This window comes from Mus musculus, chromosome 7, assembly GCF_000001635.26.
Source record: "Mus musculus strain C57BL/6J chromosome 7, GRCm38.p6 C57BL/6J".
Taxonomy (NCBI): Eukaryota; Metazoa; Chordata; class Mammalia; order Rodentia; family Muridae; genus Mus; species Mus musculus.
Window position 1 is genome coordinate 84,614,758 of NC_000073.6, and position 20,863 is coordinate 84,635,620.

At 38.5% G+C, this 20,863-nt stretch overlaps 1 protein-coding gene across 20 annotated transcripts in view; it reads right to left on the reverse strand.

The window, feature by feature from the left end:
• Nucleotides 1–287: 287 nt before the first annotated feature.
• Zfand6 (zinc finger, AN1-type domain 6) overlaps nucleotides 288–20,863 on the reverse strand; it is a 74,972-nt gene continuing 54,396 nt past the window's right edge. For 6 of the 20 annotated variants that reach the window (NM_001360578.1, NM_001360577.1, NM_001360579.1 and 3 more), the window contains 6 exons: nucleotides 19,482–19,652; nucleotides 19,128–19,236; nucleotides 17,899–17,999; nucleotides 6,111–6,155; nucleotides 3,093–3,206; nucleotides 297–1,211 (listed from right to left, as the gene is read on the reverse strand). In NM_001360578.1, the coding sequence (NP_001347507.1) occupies nucleotides 1,063–1,211; nucleotides 3,093–3,206; nucleotides 6,111–6,155; nucleotides 17,899–17,999; nucleotides 19,128–19,236; nucleotides 19,482–19,635 (672 nt within the window). In that variant the 5' untranslated portion in view covers nucleotides 19,636–19,652 and the 3' untranslated portion in view covers nucleotides 297–1,062. Of the gene's footprint in view, nucleotides 1,212–3,092; nucleotides 3,207–6,110; nucleotides 6,156–17,898; nucleotides 18,000–19,127; nucleotides 19,237–19,481; nucleotides 19,653–20,863 lie in introns of all 20 variants that reach the window. The other 14 variants (XM_030242873.1, XM_030242871.1, XM_030242870.1 and 11 more) reach the window with 4 other exon arrangements.

Consider the following 20,863-nt stretch of genomic DNA (forward strand, 5'->3'; position numbering starts at 1 on the left):
CTAATCCTATGGAGTAAAGAAGCCCTATTAGATTTTAATTTGGTGTAAACGAGTGCAGGACAGTTAGATGAGAGCCAGAATTATCACACATCTCAGTAACTTGGTTTTGAAAAAATTCTAAGGTCTTTGCCTCACAGGAATATAATTTGTCATAACAATTATCCATGACTAGAGTTGAGACAAATCACAGTGGTGCTCTTACCACTATTATTATTATATTAGAAAGCAAAGCCCTAGAAGATTTAACAGGGCAAAAGTAATTACCAGAAAGAAGAGGGAAACGTAGCTTTTTTTTTCGAGTTTTCCTTTTTATTTAATCAAAGACTGGTGAATAAACATAAATACCGCACAATGACCAGCTCATTCTTCATATTGTGCACACACAGACCAATGAACAGTAATCTCAAAGAAACTTGCAGTCAGCAGTGAAATGCACTCAGCTTTTCTTTCCCTTGCTTAAAAAAAAAAATAAAAGGAACCAAAAACCACAAATTTAGAATCTCGTCAGCACATATTCTCCTGTGACAAATGATTCAGACATAAATAGTGGGTGCAAAGAAACTATATGCTAACATATGTATAACCTTTGTTAATGAAAACAAAACAAACAGAAGCAGCCGTAATGATTAAGATACATTCAGTTACTGATAACTAGTTGTACCCAGAAGGGCCTTATCAAAAGGGAATCGTGCTGCAGAGAAAAGCTATATATACATACACAATGAGAAATAAACTGCAAGATCAACGCATGCATGTTTAATACTGGAAAAATCACAGCCCTCCAGAATTTCTCCACATTTGTTATAAAAGCCCTCTGCACTCAACTAAAATTAAAATGATCTTAAAAGTATAATACTTCTTTTCAGCCACAGAAACTGCAATGGAAATAAATGTTCAGAGTCATTTTCAAAACAAAACCAAAAATCTATTCTTCTGATGACATGCATGATTCAAGGGTCTATGCAAGATACGGTGCTCTACATTCCCAAGGACTAGGAAAAAAAACCTCAAGTCAATGTTTAGTTTGCAGATAGTCAAAGGATTTTGTATTCCAGCAGGAGTTCAAATCTTCTGGATCTTTTCACCAACAACTACTGGATTTTCTTTTCTGATTTTCTCAGCAGCATCAGCTTTGTAATTGTAAGAGCAATTGTGAACATCTGAGTAACGGTGCACACCACAGTAAACATTTCCACACCGGCATTCAAACCCTGGAAATGGATGATATGTGTACAGCATGGGTTAGACAGGAGGGTGAGCTATTAAGTTCTTCCCATAGTTAATACTAAGCAAACCTATCTTTAAGTCTATGAAGAATACTTAGTTCCAAGAGCTCCATTCTCAACTATCAGAGAGCTTCCTTTCTTGCCCCCATCTACACATATACTTACTTGGAATAGAGCAAGCCCTGACTGCTTCTCTGAGCTGATTCCCTTACTAGTGATATGCTCACAATTTCTTCCTAGGACAGGTTGCTAAACTGAAAATGGACCATTTTTTAAACTGAAAATACAGAGTGTAGAAACAGCTTACTGTCAGAAGGCAACTGTAACATTTAAGAGCAGACCAATGAGTCCAGAAGACCTGCTGCTGAGTGACAACGTAACACCTTTAATTTCCCCCTTGGCTAATTACAGGAGATGTGAATGGTTCTGTCTGGGGAGACCAAGACCCTGGAAGCAGGTTTCTGTGGGTCAATATGCTCAGTATCAAGAGACAACTCACTAAGCTTCTGTGGATCTCACACATGCACTTTTAAAGGAGTCATGAATTACTCCTGACCAGGTGAGCGTCCAATATACAAAAAACACACAATAAAAGCTACTTAATTTTAGGGATATGCCTTTTGAGTTGAAACTCAAATAGAGCTGTAGTCAGAGCGACAGTGCTGCTCCTCCAAATCAGGCTTTTATGTTATTATGGATATTGGAAAATAGCTCAGGAATAATCAATACTCTAATCATCAACAACTGACATCCACTTTCTTTACTACATTTTAACTTAAAAACATATTCTGAAACTTTATGCAATAGAAAATCAAAGTAAACAATAGCTAAATTAGATGAAAACTAAGTCCTAGCCTTGTAGTCATGAAGTCTGAAACTTCATGAAAATTTTAAAGGATGCATTTGATATTAAATATGTCCATTTTAAGTTAAATATATATTGGAGGAAAGACATCATACTTGAATCTCCTCCCTCAATGCCGACCCATATTTCAGCATAAGGTATCCTTTTCTTACCTATTTTTTGGAGCTAGGATCTCATATAGCATCCACTTGAACTCCTGACCCCTCTGTCCCCACTTCCCAAGTGCTGGGATTATGAGCATGTGCTACCATGCCCAACTCGGAAGCATAATTTTCACTTAAAATCTTACTGTTTTCTGTTTACACTCCTGATTTTTATACAAGTATTTGGCACTATACCTAAATAAACAATCAGCAAAGCCATTTGTAGCTGCACCACTTTCCAGTGAATCTCAGTACCAGGCTTGCCCTGGCCTCACCCATAGTTCCCCTGTCAGAGTGGCATCTGCACTCCCCTTGACAGGCCTCTATATTTCCCTTTGTTTATATAAACTGACTACAGAACTCCTGTCCATGACTGTCCAGGGTAGTCTGACTGTGCTTAATGTATATTCTTTGCTAAATACTTTTGAATAGTTCCCCTTTAACAATTTTGACAGTTGAGTTACAGACAGTAATACCAGTGGTATCTTCTATACAGCACCAGGCTGTTTTGCTTTTAGCTCACTGATCATGTGTGGTCTCTGATCAGCACCATTTTATAGAAACACCATAAAGTTCACCAAAGGCCCCCAAAATACCATCTCCTTGCAGGCAAGAGATTCATCTTTGCTCTTTTCCAGCATTCACCACAATAGCCTAACTGGTCAAATACTCTAAAACCCAACTGAAATAAAATTTTAAAAGCTAAATAATAATAATAAAAAAAAGTAATCCTGGAACTGACATGTACCCAATACCAATGCTCACAGAGGCAGCAGTAATCTTAACTGGTCAGTAACAGTGAGCCTAAGTTATTCCAAAACATGATCTTAACTTTAAACCATCCAAGGAGGCCCTTACCAGTAAGTCCCACTTTCTTCCTGCACATGAAACAGCGATTCTTTTTTTGTTTTGGTTTTTCAAGAGACTTGCTTTGCTCTTCAGATGGCTGCTGTGTCGTATCTGATACTGAAGCTGACAAAAACAGGAGGGTGGCAAATTTAATTATTTAGTAAGATTTGGTGTTTGGGTGGTGGTTGGCCCTCATCCCATATTATCCCATGCATCTGCAATTTAAAGATTATCTGAGGAACTGATTTATAGGTAGAAAAGATACTTCTAACTTTCCACTATTTATAAACATGACCCCCCCGTTCAATAAATGTGTGTGTAAAAACAGGTAGACAAATGGTGCTTCTAAACATTCACAGATTTCCTTCTTGAAAGACACTGCCTGACACCCAGGAAGTCTGAGGGAACATGTAAGAAGAAAACAGCCATAAGACAACTTAACACTGCTCATAGGCTGATCTAAATAGACTTCTCAGAAAACAGGAATACCAATGTTCTCAGAACGTTTCACATTTTTATGTGAAATCACTTAAGCCAAGTGTTGTGGCACATGCCTTTAATCCAGTACCCAGAGGATTGCTGTTTGAGCCTTGTTTACAAAATAAGTAAAAGTCCAGCCAAAGCAATAAAATGAAAATCTTTCTTAACACCATTTCTGCTCCCAAAAGCACTTAAGATGCTAGGAAAAAGAATCAGATACATGGAAACTTTAAAACGATGTAATTAAGATGAAAACTAAAAATCAATGCATTTTCATCCTACAGTCAAGAGCAAATGTACTGAGACTCAGGTTGAATGGTTGTTACTAAACCCTGTAAATGTGTCCTTTCCTGTTACTTGTCATTCTGGTCTTCCTGAGTGCACCAGAGATAGAGTATATAACCTACCTCAAAATAGTAAAAGGCCTATCATGGTTTAAGTTCAACTTGCCCACTTTAAAATCACAACCAGAGCCTCTCCCAGGAGTCACTGCTCTTCCGACTATACTGGGAACATCTTTCTGGCTTAATCTATCAGCCACCCCCAAAGGCTTTTCCATTTTAGCCATGTGTGTTCTTCAATGTCAAGATCCAATACACTTCCCTCATCAACACTCTTAGCAGCTTTCTACTCTATTACCCCTGCTATTGGCACCAACCCAATTCTCATTCTATTTGTCTGTTTTAGATGAAAAGCAAAAATAGTTTAAAAAATCTGATGGCTCCCCACCATTCCCCAGTTTAAGGCCCAGAGACTTTCACCATTCCGGTCACTCTCTGTGGCAATATTTCATCATTCCTTAAGTTGCCATATGCTTGAGCCACGGGAGGGCCAGAGTTCCTATGACACATCTCTTTCTCTCACCTGTAAGCTCTTGTAAGGTCCTTGCTGTGTGTGATCTTTAGCTACTAACTCCATCTTGTCTTTCCTGAAGTAGCCTGCAGTTTCAGAATAGGAAACCCTCTCCTGAGCTCCTATATCCATGTGACTTAACCTGGCTAACTGGACTCTTTGAAGGCAGGAACCTGTCTCATCATTCTTGTTACGAGAGCCTACCCTGCTGCTACTGCCACGCAAGGAAGAACTGTCGGTGGATCTGTGTTTAGTCACTTACCTACTATATCTATGGAGAACATTCCCATAGCCACAGTACAGCTTCCCTTAGAAAAGCTACTTACAGCTGATACTCAAATAAGTGAGTGGATTATAACCACTTATGTTAACTCATCTAGTATTTAAAAACATGATACAACACCATAAATTATAAGTGAATGAATGGTACTGAAGAATCCTGCATATAAAGTCTCTACTAGACAAGTTAAAACCAGGCCAGAGAAATTTCTATTAGTATACATCCTTATTTCTTACTTATGGACTTTGAAACAGGGTCTAATTCTGCAGCCCAGGCTGGCCTCAAATTCATAGTAATCTTCCTGCCTCAACCAAGGGCTTGGATTACAGATGTGAGCTACAACATCTGACTATATTGTATTTTTCAAACAAAATAGAGGCACAAAACTTATGGACAAGGAGTGAATATCTTGTTTAAGTCCCCACCTCTAGAAAAATATTAGGTAAGGCTTGACTCTGAACAGAACTCAAAAATATTTAAACTTTATTCAGAATACTGTCTTTAAATTTTGTAAACCACAATATCTAATCTGTTCTCTAAAAAATGTGGTAGTCAAAAAAAATTAATTCTTAAATGTCAGTAACAGGATGGCAGGTTCTAAACAAAACTGGTTTAACTACTGAGACAAACTTTGGGAAGTATCTGGAAATGGAGAATAAAAACTCATGTTCTTATTCTGAACACAAATAGTGTCACACACCTCAACAGTAAATTTGCCATTTAGCTTGAAGACCTAAGACAAATCACCAGTGGCAGATGTAACTTTGAAGTTAAAGACTGGACAGCTGTGTGAAAATGCTAGTGAGTTAGAGGTCCCATTTAGACTGCTGAGTACTAGGTACTGCACCAAGAGATGATGGGAACATCTGCTCAAGCCCAACTCTCAGTATAACCTTACTTTAATCAATCAACAGCTTGAGTTAAATAAATTCACAAGCCAGAATTCTAGGAATCTGGAAGACTGATTCCAAGAAATTATGTTTTCTCAGGTTATATTTAAGATATACGACCACAGAATGCCTTATCTAATTTTGTTTATATTAAAGGAACTACTCATCATGAATAGAGAGCTAATGTAGTAGGAAAGACGCCAAAGAACCATAGTCTTTCTGAGTTTAAAGGCAAAGTAAGGGCAGTTTCTTCAGAAGCAGATAGGTTTTTATATAGGAAAATGAGAATTAGAAACACACAGCAACTGTTACTAATCAAGAACACATGACTGTCTAGTTATACCCACGGACCATGCAGGTCTTCAGGGAGGCCAATGTAACAACATAAAAGAGGCAAATAAAGTGTTGTATGCTTTCTAGCTGATTGCTAACTGGAATCCTGACTAGACACGGTCTACTGGCCATTACTACTGTTAAGATACTTCACAAAAGCACTGGACAGGTAAGAGTGGTTTTACTACCCACATGGAGGATCACATTCAAGAGGAACAAGGCCCTCTGCTCTGGGTCCTGTAAACAGAAAAAGAATAGAAATGTAATAGTAAGTACATAATACAATTTAAACACTATTCACTATTCTGTTTGGGGCATATTCATAAACACAGTGAAAAACCAAACTGAACTTAAAATAACATTGATAGGTAACCAAACACTATCTTAATATGTCTACTTTTTCTTGGTAGTGGATACAGTATCTCTACATATTTTTCTTCTGACAATCTTGGCAATTCTCAAGAATTAGACAACGCTTTTTTGGCATGGAGTGTTTTCATGACTCAAGCATGTAAGAGAACTCTACCAGAGAGTTCAACCAAGTGAAGGATCAGAGTAGATTTTTTTGAGGAACTCAAATATTTCTGCTTACTTCGGCTATGCACCTAGTGAAGACATAGAACTAATGCTCCCTAGATATTCAATGCAGACAGTTATAACCGACTACTGGGATAATATTAATTTTTTAATCTGAACCTCATTTTCTTAGACATGGGTTTAAATTAAGTAAAATGTAAGCTCTTCCTAGTTTAAAAATTCTATGTAAAATGTGAAAAAATTAACTTCTAGGAGAAAATCACATTAGCACTGATACTAGCATTCAAAAGAAACAAGTGTCATGTTTCTTATTTTCTAGGAATACCATCAATCCTAGGCCTGGCAACATAGCTCAGCAGGTAAGGCTCTTGCTGGCACACCTGATACCCTGGGTCCAATTCCTAAAAGCTACACAATGAAAGGCAAGAAGAACACCAGCAAGCAATGACGTGCTTTCATTTCTTCAGAAGATGTGAAGATGCTAGGTCACCTGATAACTATCCTTACCTTTTTGAGAAACTCTAGAGTGTTTTCCAAATCATCTATAGTATTCTGAATTCCCATAATGTGCTAGTGTCTGACTTCCACAACCAAAACAACACTTGTTATTGCTACTGTCTCAGCACTCTGCTGGGGGCCACCTGTTAACTCTATCGGTTTGCTATTGCACTTCCCTGGTGACTACTGATGCAGAGCATTGTTTTATTTGCTGACAGTCAGTTTGTACATCTTCTCTGAAAAAAATATCTATTCAGATCCATTGCCTATTTTTCTTTCCTTTAAAAACATCTTATTAATTCTTTGAGAATTTCCAAAATTCTATTAAATTTTTTATTATATTCATACATTTTTAAAAGATTCATACTAAATTTAAGTGTTTTGCCTGCATGTACTATGTGCACCACGTGCACGTTTGTGTCGTTCCAGCTAGAACTAGGATTATGGATGGTGGCCGAGCACCATGTGGATGCTGGGAACTGAACCATGTTTTCATTGGATTGCCTTATTCTGCTTTCTTTCACTCTTTCCTTCTTTTTATAGCTATCACAGATTTAAACTAGGATCCCAAGCACGCTGCCCAAACGCTTTACCACCAAGCTATATCTCCAGGAGGAAATTTTATTTCTTTATCCACCATTCTTAAACAGATAGTGTAAAACATTCTCTGTGTTGTTTTTTCATTCTTTTCATGAAAACAAAAGTATTCCATCTATCCTCTTCGGTTGCTACTGCTTTAGATGTCTTATCTATGAAAGTTCTAAGGCCACAAAATTTACACTTGCCTTGAGAGTTTTTACAGTCTCAGTTCTTATATTTATGTAGCTTCTGGATACATTATGGGTGATTTATTTAATGAATTCATTCTTTGAGCAGATTTTCATTTTCTTACTGGATGACCTTAGAATTCTGTTTAATATAAACTGTCTGCAGCACTCTGCTGGGGGCCACCTGTTAACTCATTATGGGTTTGCTATTGCTTTTGAGTATCTTTCTGGACTGTCAATACTATTCCACTTATCTGTTTGAGTATCTTCAAAACAATACTTCAGTCTGCATTACTGTGTCTTTTAATAAAGTTTGAAGCTGGGAACTGTTAAGTATTCTAACTTTTTCAAGACTGTCTTGGCTCTTTTCAATAATTCTTCTAAATCAGATGAAATCCCTGATTTCTCCGTCATGTAAGCTTTCCTAAATAACAGTCCCATTTTAGCCAAAAGTTCCTTTGGCTGTCATGAACTACTGATCTAACAATACTCCATAAGAATCCTGGTTCCCCCTGTCTTGTCCTTGACAGCCCAACCTTCCCACAAGCTGATTCATTCTACACTGAAAAGGTTTAAAGTCATTTTTGTTTTTTGTATTTTTATTTTATTTATTTATTTTTTTGGTTTTTTTGAGACAGGGTTTCTCTGTATGGCCCTGGCTGTCCTGGAACTCACTCTGACCAGGCTGGCCTCGAACTCAGAAATCCGCCTGCCTCTGCCTCCTGAGTGCTGGGATTAAAAAGGCGTGCGCCACCGTCCTAAGCCTCCTTTAACTCCCAAGTCAACAGGGCAATATGCAAAACAGAATATCCTTTATTGTTTGTACAGTTCATTTTGGATCTATGGTCTGAATAATTCTAAATTTCCTGTAAGGTTGACATGATTCAAAACTAATGAAAATGCAGCACAGAAATGTCAGGGAAAGAGGAGGACATGAAACCAGAAGCTCTACATCAAACCCCATCTTCTTTTCAGTCTGCATCACCCAAGACCTAACCAAAGTTCAGCTCTATCTTCAAGGCAGCCAATCTACTTCAGTATTGCTGAATACACCAAAATGCACATATATTTTATCTTTAAGCTAGTTTTTGTGAGCTAGAAGTCTTTTTTTTTTTTTTTTTTTTTTTGTTCTTGGGTCTTCTTTGTTGTTGGTGTTTGTTTGTTTGTTTGTTTCAAGACAGAGTTTCTCTGTGTAGCCCTGGCTGTCCTGGAACTCACTCTGTAGACCAGGCTGGCCTCGAACTCCAGAAATCCACCTGCCTCTGCCTCCCGAGTGCTGAGATTAAAGGCGTGTGCCACCACTGCCCAGCAATGTCTTAGGTTTTTAAGAGCTTGAGAAACTGCTATCCTTAAAAAACTTTTTAAAAGGATAGTTAGATAACATACAGCAATAGGCTAAATTTTCACTTAAGCTTGAGAATTCGAGCCAACATGCCATATGAAAGCATCACCACCTACCCGATAGCATCATACCAGAATAAACATTATATACAGAGGAAATGCTATTCTGAAAGCCCCAGTGATACTGGAATACATGGATACCAGGCAGCTTGCCTAACCAGTGGATCCTACCTACTTGGGGGAACAAAGGGGTTTGGACATGCCAGCAAGATGCACACAGTGAATCCCAGCTCACAACCATCACGCTGTCTTATGGAGGGGACACAGTTACAATTGATCCAGGGTTCCAGCTTCCTGTATAATGTGTCTGTGATGCAGAGGCCTTCTCTGTCTCTTTTCAGTCATTGAATAGATTAAATGATGAAGCATCATTCTCTGATTTGCTCAGCAGGCAAATTCTGTCTAAAGGAAGTGTGTACTTTTAAGTATCTATGTATAGTGAAGCATATTTACATTTGTGTTGACAAAGAAAATATTTTAAATTAAAATGTAAGTTAAACTTATTTATTTATTTTTATTTAGGAGGCTGTTCAGGGTGAGGAGGTAGCTGTCTGTAAAGTGCTTGTTCTGTAAACACGAAGACCTGCATTAGTCCCCCAGAACCTACACTGGCAAAAGAGCTGGGTCCAGTGGCATGTCCTTGTAATTGGTCCAGTTACTTTAGACAACTTGGTAAATTCTGGCTACAAAAAGACTTGAGAACAGTGGATGGCATCTGAGGACAGACACCCTATGTCCCAGCTTTCACACATACACTAACTCAAACACACATCAAAGGATGCCACTGAGAGAATTAAAAAGTTGAAAACTAATTCCTTCCTAAACTTGGGTGAAACTGAAACTTACATCTGATTTGTCGAAGATTCTGTTATGCTGAAGTTATGAATGCTAAGTCTTTAATGAACTTAAAAGTTAATACTTGTCTAATATCTAAATGTCATTCAAAGCATACTTGTAGGAAAAAAAAAAGGTTTTTAACTTTTAAAAACATTTTGCAGATCAGGGCACCTTCCCTGCCAGAGGAGAGGTGTCCACCGGCCCGGAGGGCTTTGCCAGACCATCTGCGGGAGACATCTTGGTTCCCAGACTCTACCAAGCCTAGTCGGCACAGGTGAGTGTGTGGACTGCAGAAGCTAATAGCTTCTGGGACAGGCAGGAGCCACAGAGCTTCTGAGGCAGCCCCCTTTTCAGGCTCCAGACATACATGCACCTTCCCTGCCAGAGGAGAGGTGTCCACCCGGCTCAGGAGGGCTTTGCCTGAGCATCTGCGGGAGACATCTTGGTTCCTGGACTCCACCATGACTAGTCTGCACAGGTGAAAGTGTGGACTACAGAAGTTAACAGCTTCTGGGACAGGTCCTGTTTCGGGCCTTCATCTTCTGCCAGGATGCAAGTCTGAACGCCAGATATCTATGCACCTTCCCTGAAAGAGAAGAGCCTGCCTGCAAAGTGTGTTCTGACCACTGAAACTCAGGAGAGAGCTAGTCTCCCAGGTCTGCTGGTAGAGAATAACAGAATCAGGAGAGGAACAAGCTCTAACCAGAGACAACTATAACAACTGACTCCAGAGTTTACCAGATGGCGAAAGGCAGACGTAAGAATCTTACTAACAGAAACCAAGGCCACTAACCATCATCAGAACCCAGCACTCCCACCTCAGCCAGTCCAGGGCAACCCAACACACCAGAAAAGCTAGACCCGGATTTAAAGGCATATTTCATGATGACAGTAGAAGACATCAAGAAGGTCTTTAATAACTCACTTAAAGAGATAGAGGAGAACACTGTTAAAGAGTTGCAAGTCCTTATAGAAAAACAGAAAAACACATCCAAACAGGTGATGGAAATGAACAAAACCATACTAGACCTAAAAAGGGAAGTAGACACAATAAAGAAAACCCAAAGTGAGGCAACGCTGGAGATAGAAACCCTAGGAAAGAAATCTGGAACCATAGATGTCAGCATCAGCAACAGAATACAAGAGATGGAAGAGAGAATCAAAGGTGCTGAAGACTCCATAGAGAACATGAGCACAACAATCAAAGAAAATACAAAATGCAAAAAGATCCTAAGTCAAAACATCCAGGAAGTCCAGGACACAATGAAAAGACCAAACCTACCTGTAACAGGAGTAGATGAGAATGAAGATTTTTAACTCAAAGGGCCAGAAAATATCTTCAACAAAATTATAGAAGAAATATTCCCAAACCTAAAGAAAGAGATGCCCATGAACATACAAGAAGCCTACAAAACTCCAAATAGACTGGACCAGAAAAGAAATTCCTCCCGACACATAATAATCAGAACAACAAATGCACTAAATAAAGATAGAATATTAAAAGCAGTAAGGGAAAAAGGTCAAGTAACATATAAAGGCAAGCCTATCAGAATGACACCAGATTTTTTACCAGAGATTATGAAAGCCAGAAGATCCTGGACAGATGATATACAGACACTAAGAGAACACAAATGCCAGCCCAGGCTACTATACCCAGCCAAACTCTCAATTACCATAGATGGAGAAACCAAAGTATTCCATGACAAAATAAAACCCAAAAAAACCAAAAAAAAAAAAAAAAAAAAAAAAACCCAAACACATTATCTTTTCACCAATCCAGCCCTTCAAAGGATAATAACAGAAAAAACCAATACAAGGACAGAAACCACGTCCTAGAAAAAGCAAGAAAGTAATCCTTCAAAAAACCTAAAACAAGACAGCCACAAAAACAGAATGCCAACCTTAACAACAAAAATAATAGGAAGCAACAATTACTTTTCCTTAATAACTGTTACTATCAACAGACTCAACTCCCTAATAAAAAGACATAAACGAACAGACTGGCTACAAAAACAGGACCCAAAATTTTGCTGTTTACAGGAAACCCATCTCAGGGAAAAAGACAGACACTACTTCAGAATGAAAGGCTGGAAAACAATTTTCCAAGCAAATGGTCTGAAGAAACAAGCTGGTGTAGCCATTTTAATATCTAATAAAAATCGACTTCCAACCAAAAGTCATGAAAAAAGAAAAGGAGGGGCACTTCATACTCATCAAAGGTAAAATCTTCCAAGAGGAACTCTCAGTTCTGAATATCTATGCTCCAAATACGAGGGCAGCAACATTCATTAAAGAAACTTTAGTAAAGTTCAAGGCACACATTGCACCTCACACAATAATAGTGGGAGACTTCAACACACCACTTTCACAAATGGACAGATCATGGAAACAGAAACGAAACAGGGACACAGTGAAACTAACAGAAGTTATGAAACAAATGGATCTAACATATCCACAAAACATTTTATCCTAAAACAAAAGGATATACCTTCTTCTCAGCACCTCATGGTACCTTCTCCAAAATTGACCACATAATTGGTCACAAACAAGCCTCAACAGATACAAAAATATTGAAATTGTCCCATGCATCCTACCAGATCACCATGGACTAAGGCTGATCTTTAATAACAAAATAAATAATAGAAAGCTAAGGTTCACGTGGAAACTGAACAACACTCTTCTCAATGATACCTTGGTCAAGGAAGGAAAAAAGAAAAAAATTAAGGATGTTTTAGATTTTGATGAAAATGAAGCCACAACATACCAAAACTTACGGGATACAATGAAAGCATTTCTAAGAGAAAAACTCATAGCTCTGAGTGCCTCCAAAAAGAAACTAGAGAGAGCACACACTAGCAGCTTGACAACACACCTAATAGCTCTAGAACAAAAGGAAGCAAATTCACCCAAGAGGGGTAGACGGCAGGAAATAATCAAACTCATGGGCGAAATCAACCAAGTGGAAACAAGAAGAACTATTCAAAGAATTAACCAAACAAGGAGCTGGTTCTTTGAGAAAATCATTAAGATAGATAAACCCTTAGCCAGACTCACTAGAGGGCTCAGGAGAAGCATCCTAATTAACAAAATCAGAAATGAAAAGGGAGACATAACAACAGATCCTGAAGAAATCCAAAACACTATCAGATCCTTCTACAAAAGGGTATACTCAACAAAACTGGAGAACCTGGATGAAATGGACAAGTTTCTAGACAGATACCAGGTACCAAAATTAAATCAAGATCAGGTCCTATATCCCTTAAAGAAATAGAAGCAGTCATTAATAGTCTCCCAACCAAAAAAAGCCCATGACCAGATGGGTTTAGTGCAGAGGTCTATCAGACCTTCAAAGAGGATCTAATCCCAGTTCTTCACAAACTATTCCACAAAATAGAAGCAGAAGGTACTCTACCCAACTCATTCTACGAAGCCACAATTACTCTGATACCTAAACTACAGAAAGACCCAACAAATATAGAGAACTTCAGACCAATTTCCCTTATGAATATCAATGCAAAAATACTCAATAAAATTCCCCCTATCTGAATCCAAGAACACATCAAAACAATCATCCATCCTGACCAAGTAGGTTTCATCCCAGGGATGCAGGGATGGTTCAATATACGGAAATCCATCAACATAATCCAGTATATAAACAAACTCAAGGACAAAAACCGCATGATCATCTCCTTAGATGCAGAGAAAGCATTTGACAAAATCCAACACCCATTCATGATAAAAATCTTTGAAAGATCAGGAATTCAACAACCATACCTAAACATGATAAAAGCAATCGACAGCAAATCAGTAGCCAACATCAAAGTAAATGGTGAGAACTGGAAGAAATCCCACTAAAATCAGGGACTAGACAAGGCTGCCAACTTTCTCCCTACCTATTCAGCATGGTACTTGAAGTCCTAGCCAGAACAATTCGACAACAAAAGGAGACCAAGGGGATACAAATTGGGAAGGAAGAAGTCAAAATATCACTTTTTGCAGATGATATGATAGTATATATAAGTGACCCTAAAAATTCCACCAGAGAACTCCTAAACCTGATAAACAGCTTCAATGAAGTAGCTGGATATAAAATAAACTCAAACAAGTCAATGGCCTTTCTGTACACAAAGGATAAACAGGCTGAGAAAAAAATTAGGGAAACAACACCTTTCTCAATAGTCACAAATAATATAAAATACCTTGGTGTGACTCTAAGGAAGTGAAAGATCTGTATGATAAGAACTTCAAGTCTCTGAAGAAAGAAATTAAAGAAGATCTCAGAAGATGGAAAGATCTCCCATGATAATGGATTGGCAGGATCAATTTAGTAAAAATGGCTATCTTGCCAAAAGCAATCTACAGATTCAATGCAATCCCTATCAAAATTCCAACTCAATTCTTCAACGAATTAGAAAGGGCAATGGGCAGATTCATCTGGAATAACAAACAACGTAGGATAGCAAAAAACCTTCTCAAGGATAAAAGATCCTCTGGTGGAATCACCATGCCTGACCTAAAGCTGTACTACAGAGCAATTGTGATAAAAACTGCATGGTACTGGTATAGCAACAGACAAGTAAATCAATAGACTAGAATTGAAGACCCAGAGATGAACCCACACACCTATAGCCACTTGATCTTTAACAAGGGAGCAAAATACATCCAGTGGAAAAAAGACAGCATTTTCAACAAATGGTGCTGGCACAACTGGCGGTTATCATGTAGAAGAATTCGAATTGATCCATTCCTATTCCTTGTACTAAGGTCAAATCTAAGTGGATTAAGGAACTCCACATAAAACCAGAGACACTGAAGCTTATAGAGGAGAAAAGTAGGGAAAAGCCTCGAAGATATGGGCACAGGGGAAAAATTCCTGAATAGAACAGCAATGGCTTGTGCTGTAAGATCGAGAGTCGACAAATAGGACCTAATAAAATCACAAAGCTTCTGCAAGGCAAAAGACACTGTCAATAAGACAAAAAGGCCACCAACAGAGTGGGAAAGGATCTTTACCTATTCTAAATCAGATAGGGGACTAATATCCAAAATATATAAAGAACTCAAGAAGGTAGACTAAAGAGAATCAAATAACCCCATTAAAAAATGGGGCTCAGAGCTGAACAAATAATTCTCACCTGAGGAATACCGAATGGCTGAGAAACACCTGAAAAAATGTTCAACATCCTTAATCATCAAGGAAACGCAAATCAAAACAACCGTGAGATTCCACCTCACAGCAGTCAGAATGGCTAAGATAAAAACTTCAGGAGACAGCAGATGCTGGTGAGGATGTGGAGAAAGAGGAACACCCCTCCATTGTTGGTGGGATTGCAAGCTTCTACAACCACTCTGGAAATCAGTCTGGCAGTTCATCAGAAAACTGGACATAGTACTACTGGAAGATCCCGCAATACCTCTCCTGGGCATATATCCAGAAGATGTTCCAACTGGTAAGAAGGACACATGCTCCACTATGTTCATAGCAGCCTTATTTATAATAGCCAGAAGCTGGAAAGAACCCAGATGCCCCTCAACAGAGGAATGGATACAGAAAATGTGGTACATTTACATAATGGAGTACTACTCAGCTATTAAAAAGAATGAATTTATGAAATTTTTAGGCAAATGGATGGACCTGGAGGGAATCATCTTGAGGTAACCCAATCACAAAAGAACTCACACAATATGTACTCACTGATAAGTGGATATTAGCCCAGAAACTTAGAATACCCAAGATATAAGATACAATTTTCAAAACACATGAAACTCATAAAGAACAAAGACCAAAGTGTGGACACTTTGCCCCTTCTTAGAATTGGGAACAAAACACCCATGGAAGGAGTTACAGAGACAAAGTCTGGTGCTGAGACGAAAGGATGGACCATCTAGAGACTGCCATATCTGGCGATCCATCCCATAATCAGCTTCTAAACACTGTCACCATTGCATACACTAGCAAGATTTTGCTGAAAGGACCCAGATATAGCTGTCTCTTGTGAGACTATGCCCGGGCCTAGCAAACACAGAAGTGGATGCTCACAGTCAGCTATTGAATGGATCACAGGGCCTCCAATGTAGGAGCTAGAGAAAGTAACTAAGGAACTAAAGGGATCTGCAACCCTATAGGTGGAACAATATGAACTAACCAGTACCCCCAGAGCTCGTGCCTCTAGCTCCATATGTAGCAGAAGATGGCCTAGTCGGCCATCAGTGGAAAGAGGCCCATTGGTCATGCAAACTTTATATGCCTCAGTATAGGGGAACGCCAAGGCCAAAAAGTGGGAGTGGATGGGGAAGAGTGTGGGGGACTTTTGGCATAGCATTGGAAATGTAAATGAAATAAATACCTAATTAAAAAAATTTTGCAGCCTTCCTAATATGACATAACTACTTTCTTGGCTAATGCACTCAGGGTAAGCTGAAGGAAACTTTGACGTTCTCCAAACATCAAATTGGTGTAAAGCACCTACGCTGTTGTGTTATTAACTCACCCTCCTTTATCAAACCGTTCAACTCTCAACTGCAACTTTAATCTTTGTTCATTTTGGTCGTCTTATTTTTCTGAGACAAGGTCTCACTATGTAGCCTTTGCCGTCCTGGAACTTGCCATGCAGAACAAACTGGCTTTGAATTCAAAGAAATCAAAGGCATGCACATCACACCCTTTAATTTTTACAAATTCTTTTCACACAGAAATTTAAAATGTGTTCTGTTTAAGACACCCATAACTCTCCTGAGTGAGTGGTATTTTTGTTCTTTTCTTTTCTCTGCTAACCTCCCTCTCAAAACTAATTGCTCCTGGGATATCCCTTTGGTTGTGTCTATGGCCTGAACCTAATCAGGATCAGATGGCTGTTTTCTGTTCCTTTCCCTCCTGCTTTGCTTTCAAACTCTATTCTCACTTTAGCAGTCTATACCAGACCATCTAAAATTCAGGAACAATTCTCATCACTTTCCTTTTACCTATCTACACCTTCCAAATATTTTTTCAAATTTTACATTATCACCTCTGCCTCACTCAACATCATTTTTCTGTAACAGGCTAGAGAGATGGCTCAGCAGTCAGAAGCACATACTGCTCCTGCAGAGGACCCAAGTTCAATACCCAGATCCCACACAAGCAGCTCACAACTGTATACAACTTCAGCTCTTCCGGTCAAGTACTGACAGGGCAAGAAGTAAAGGATATCTATATTATTTAATATAAAATTCAAGGAAAAAGTTGAATATTCCAGATCATCTGTTACCAGAATGCCTACACTATACATGATGCAGACGTCAGTGTGCTGTCTCCTTAAACCATGCCATGGTGTCACACAACCCTGAACTTATCTTTGCACAGTAAGCTCCCTTGGCTGACAGGATAACAGAGCCTAGCAAAGATTATGAAACCTCCTAAATGCCTCCCCATTGCAAGTGCCTTCAGATAAGTTTCTCAGAGTTCTTGGATCATTTGAATCCATGGAACCAGGGTGAGAACATGGGGTGCCGCACTTATGAATGCAAGGAGCTGGATGTGACCACTACTCTGTAGTTCACACGGGGAGAGGAGTGCCTGGGAAGCAGGAAGAAAAGCCTCCCGGATAATCAGTCAAAACCAAAATCAGCAAGCCAGTAGTCCCAGTGCTCGGAGAGGAGAGTTTTGGGATTTAACTGCCTAACACAACAGAACATATAGTATAATACTTCTATTGCTCACTCTAATTACATCAGATTTGAATCTTCTGTTTACTCTGATCTAATTATATACAAGTGGAAAGTAGATCCCAACTATTAAATATTTAAGAATTTAAATATTTGAGAATTTAAAATACTCTTCTCATAACAAAACTAACAAAGCATATACAATAAGCAGGTACTGTTCTAAATACCCACATCTATGCTAGTGCCCGGCCTACAAAACTCAAGTGTTAAACAAACACATGCTATCATTTGCAAACCTTGCAGGTCTTCTGTCTCAGATACTGCTTTGTCCACAGATGTACTGTCCACTTGGGAAGGTGCTACAGATTCTGATAAAAGTGACTGATTTGACACAGGGCTAGAAAAGCAAAAGATATTTTTATTTTTTTAACATAAAGTTTTTTAAAATTACTTTTCTAATTTTAGAGATAGGGGCTTGTTCTGATGCCCAGAATGGTGTTAAACACCTGGGCTCAAGAGAATCTCTTAATTCCTTCAGGTAAGTGCTGCTGGACTCAATATTATTTCAGTTTGAAAAGTTCACCTTCTAAATATCCAAACAAACTAAAAGGACATAGTATACCACTTCCTATAGAAAACAGAGACACTTGTAACCTACCATGATCATAGGGCTGGGAAACCACAGGCTAAGTACGGCCAGAAGTCTATGCTTAGGAAACCAAAGCAACAGCGTGCGTGCGTGCGTTTTAACACATCCCAAATATTACATGAATGCTCTAAATGAAAACTAGCATGATGCAGCCTTGCTTCAGAAATGAAAACAAAGTTGTAAATGAGCATCTATGATGAATTTTTAAAAAGGAAACAGTGTAAAAACGTAATAGCCTAGTTTATAACATAATAAAATGGAAAAAAAGCATTTCCTTCCTTCCTTCCTTCCTTCCTTCCTTCCTTCCTCCCTTGCCCAAGAGGAGCCTTAAATTGTCTGTATAGTTTGCCCTAGCCTTGAATGCCTAGTCTTCTTGCCTCTGTTTCTCAAGTCAGAGATTTTATGGGCATGCACCATGATTTTCAAAGGTTAAACATGTTATTTCTGTATGCATCCCTCTATCTCTAATTTCAGCGCTAAAAGCAAACATATATTATAAAACAGAAAAATTAGTATTGCCCCATGATAAAAACAAAGAATCTGAACCAAGGCTCTTCCGATTCAAGGCACTAATATTTGTAGACCAAGGACTATAGTGTGAAGAACTAACTTTAGAGGGACTTTGGCAGCGATCAGTATGCAGTGTGAAGAATAAAGGAAAAGATGTCTGAAAAGGGGATTGAAGACTTGAAAGAGCTCTCCTTTAACAAAGAACAGTACAAAGCATCTTGTAACTAGTGAGTAGTAAGCAGTCAGATACAATTCTAGGCCAGTAAATCCTGCAGTAGCTTTAAAGCATTCCTTTGTGAAGTGATTAAAAACTATCGTAAGATCAATACTCTTTAGTTTCAGTCATGCTTCAGAAAGTCACCTTACCCTGGCTGCATAGATGAAGACGTAGAATCTAGCGCTGACTGAGCGTCTGGGACACTGCCATCTGCGCACTGTACTGGTAAGGATTCAGACAGACTGCTGACAGAAGCTGCTGTAACACAACCACATTATAGGTTAATATTCTAACATCCTAAGGCCTGGTAAATGCAAAGGAAGATCAATTCCCACAAAACATACTATATAGGTTTCCCTTCTTTAGTATTCCCTACCTTTTTTTTTTTTTTTAATTTTGCTTTAGTGATATGAATGTCTTATGTATGACAGATGTGAAAGGAGGTATTGCATATTTCCCATGTGTCGTCAGAAACACTGCTGGGTTTCAGCTGGATTACTTACCAGGTGGGCTTATTCTACCATTGCTACTGTTCTGTCTTTGAAGATGTTCTTTATAGCATACTGAACACATGCCATTTGTACGAGGGTTTCCATAAAATCCGCAGCCAGTGGAGCAAAGCATAGGTGCTTGGCTGTGATTAGTTTCTTGAGCCATGTTCTTCTGTTGCACACCTGAAATTTGCAAATAATTAGTAAAGAATCCCAACACAAGACTTCAGTGTTACATTATCCAAATCTGCTTTCTATAATGAAGGGAAAACCATCTTTATGCTTTTTTCCTAGCTATGCTACACTGTCCCTAAACACAGGGCAAAGTAAAGAGCGAAGGACACTTGCTGAGCTCCGACTTCAAGCTACTCTCTGTAAGGAGGTCTGTGCTGGCTTAGAAAGTAGAAAACTTCCCCAGAGGAAGCCATCTCTTTCTGAAAACTCTGTACTACCCAAACATTAACTTCAGTTTGGACGTTTAGAATAATGAGCAACACTATTTAATTTCTAGCTATTTAAAATTTTGTTCAAGTCTGCATTAACTTGTGATTTAGTATGCTTAGAGATTACCACCTAATGTAACTGGGTAGAATGTTGGTGAAATGAGGACTAGGATTTAATCATTTTGGAAAGTAATTTAGCAATTCACCTCAAGAGTCCTGTAGAAGACAAATACTCTGCCTTTATTTCTTAAGCATGATAATCTATAGAATACTTATAGTATAATCAGAAAAAGAACAAAGAATACACAAGGATGTGGCTCATGGCATATTTATAATGTAGGAAAACTGAGAACACTCTGAGTGTCTGCCATTAAAATGAAATACTAATATTAATGACAAAACTTTCCAGACTCACTAACATTTTAAATGACTTTTTCAGGGAGAAAATGTACACAGTGAACTGTAAATGTTGCTAAACAAGTGCTAAAGGAACAGCTATTAATTATAAAAGAGCAGTAGAAAGCATATCCAAGAATGGCAATACTATGCTTTCTCTGATATGTGCCTGACTTTTTTTTTCTCAATTGTGAAGATTCTACTTGCCTAATTAAGAAAAGTGTTTACTTTTTAAACCATTTATAATTTTACAGAGTAAAATTAAAATGTACTGGGACAGAGATACTAGTCACTGACTGCATGCTGGGACTCAGGACATATTTGGGAACCACTTGAAGGCGATGATCAATCAAAGCAGATGGAAGAATTTCACATGCTATTCCTCCCAGAAAGCAACTAGTGACTTGGCACACACAACCCACAGCAGCAAACAGTAATAGCAGGCTTATTAAAAAGAACTCCTTCTAAAGGAACGTTACTACAGACCAAAAAAGAATAGTACTCAAAACAGAAAACACTTTGTCACTGAAATTGCCTTGACTTGGTAAACATCTA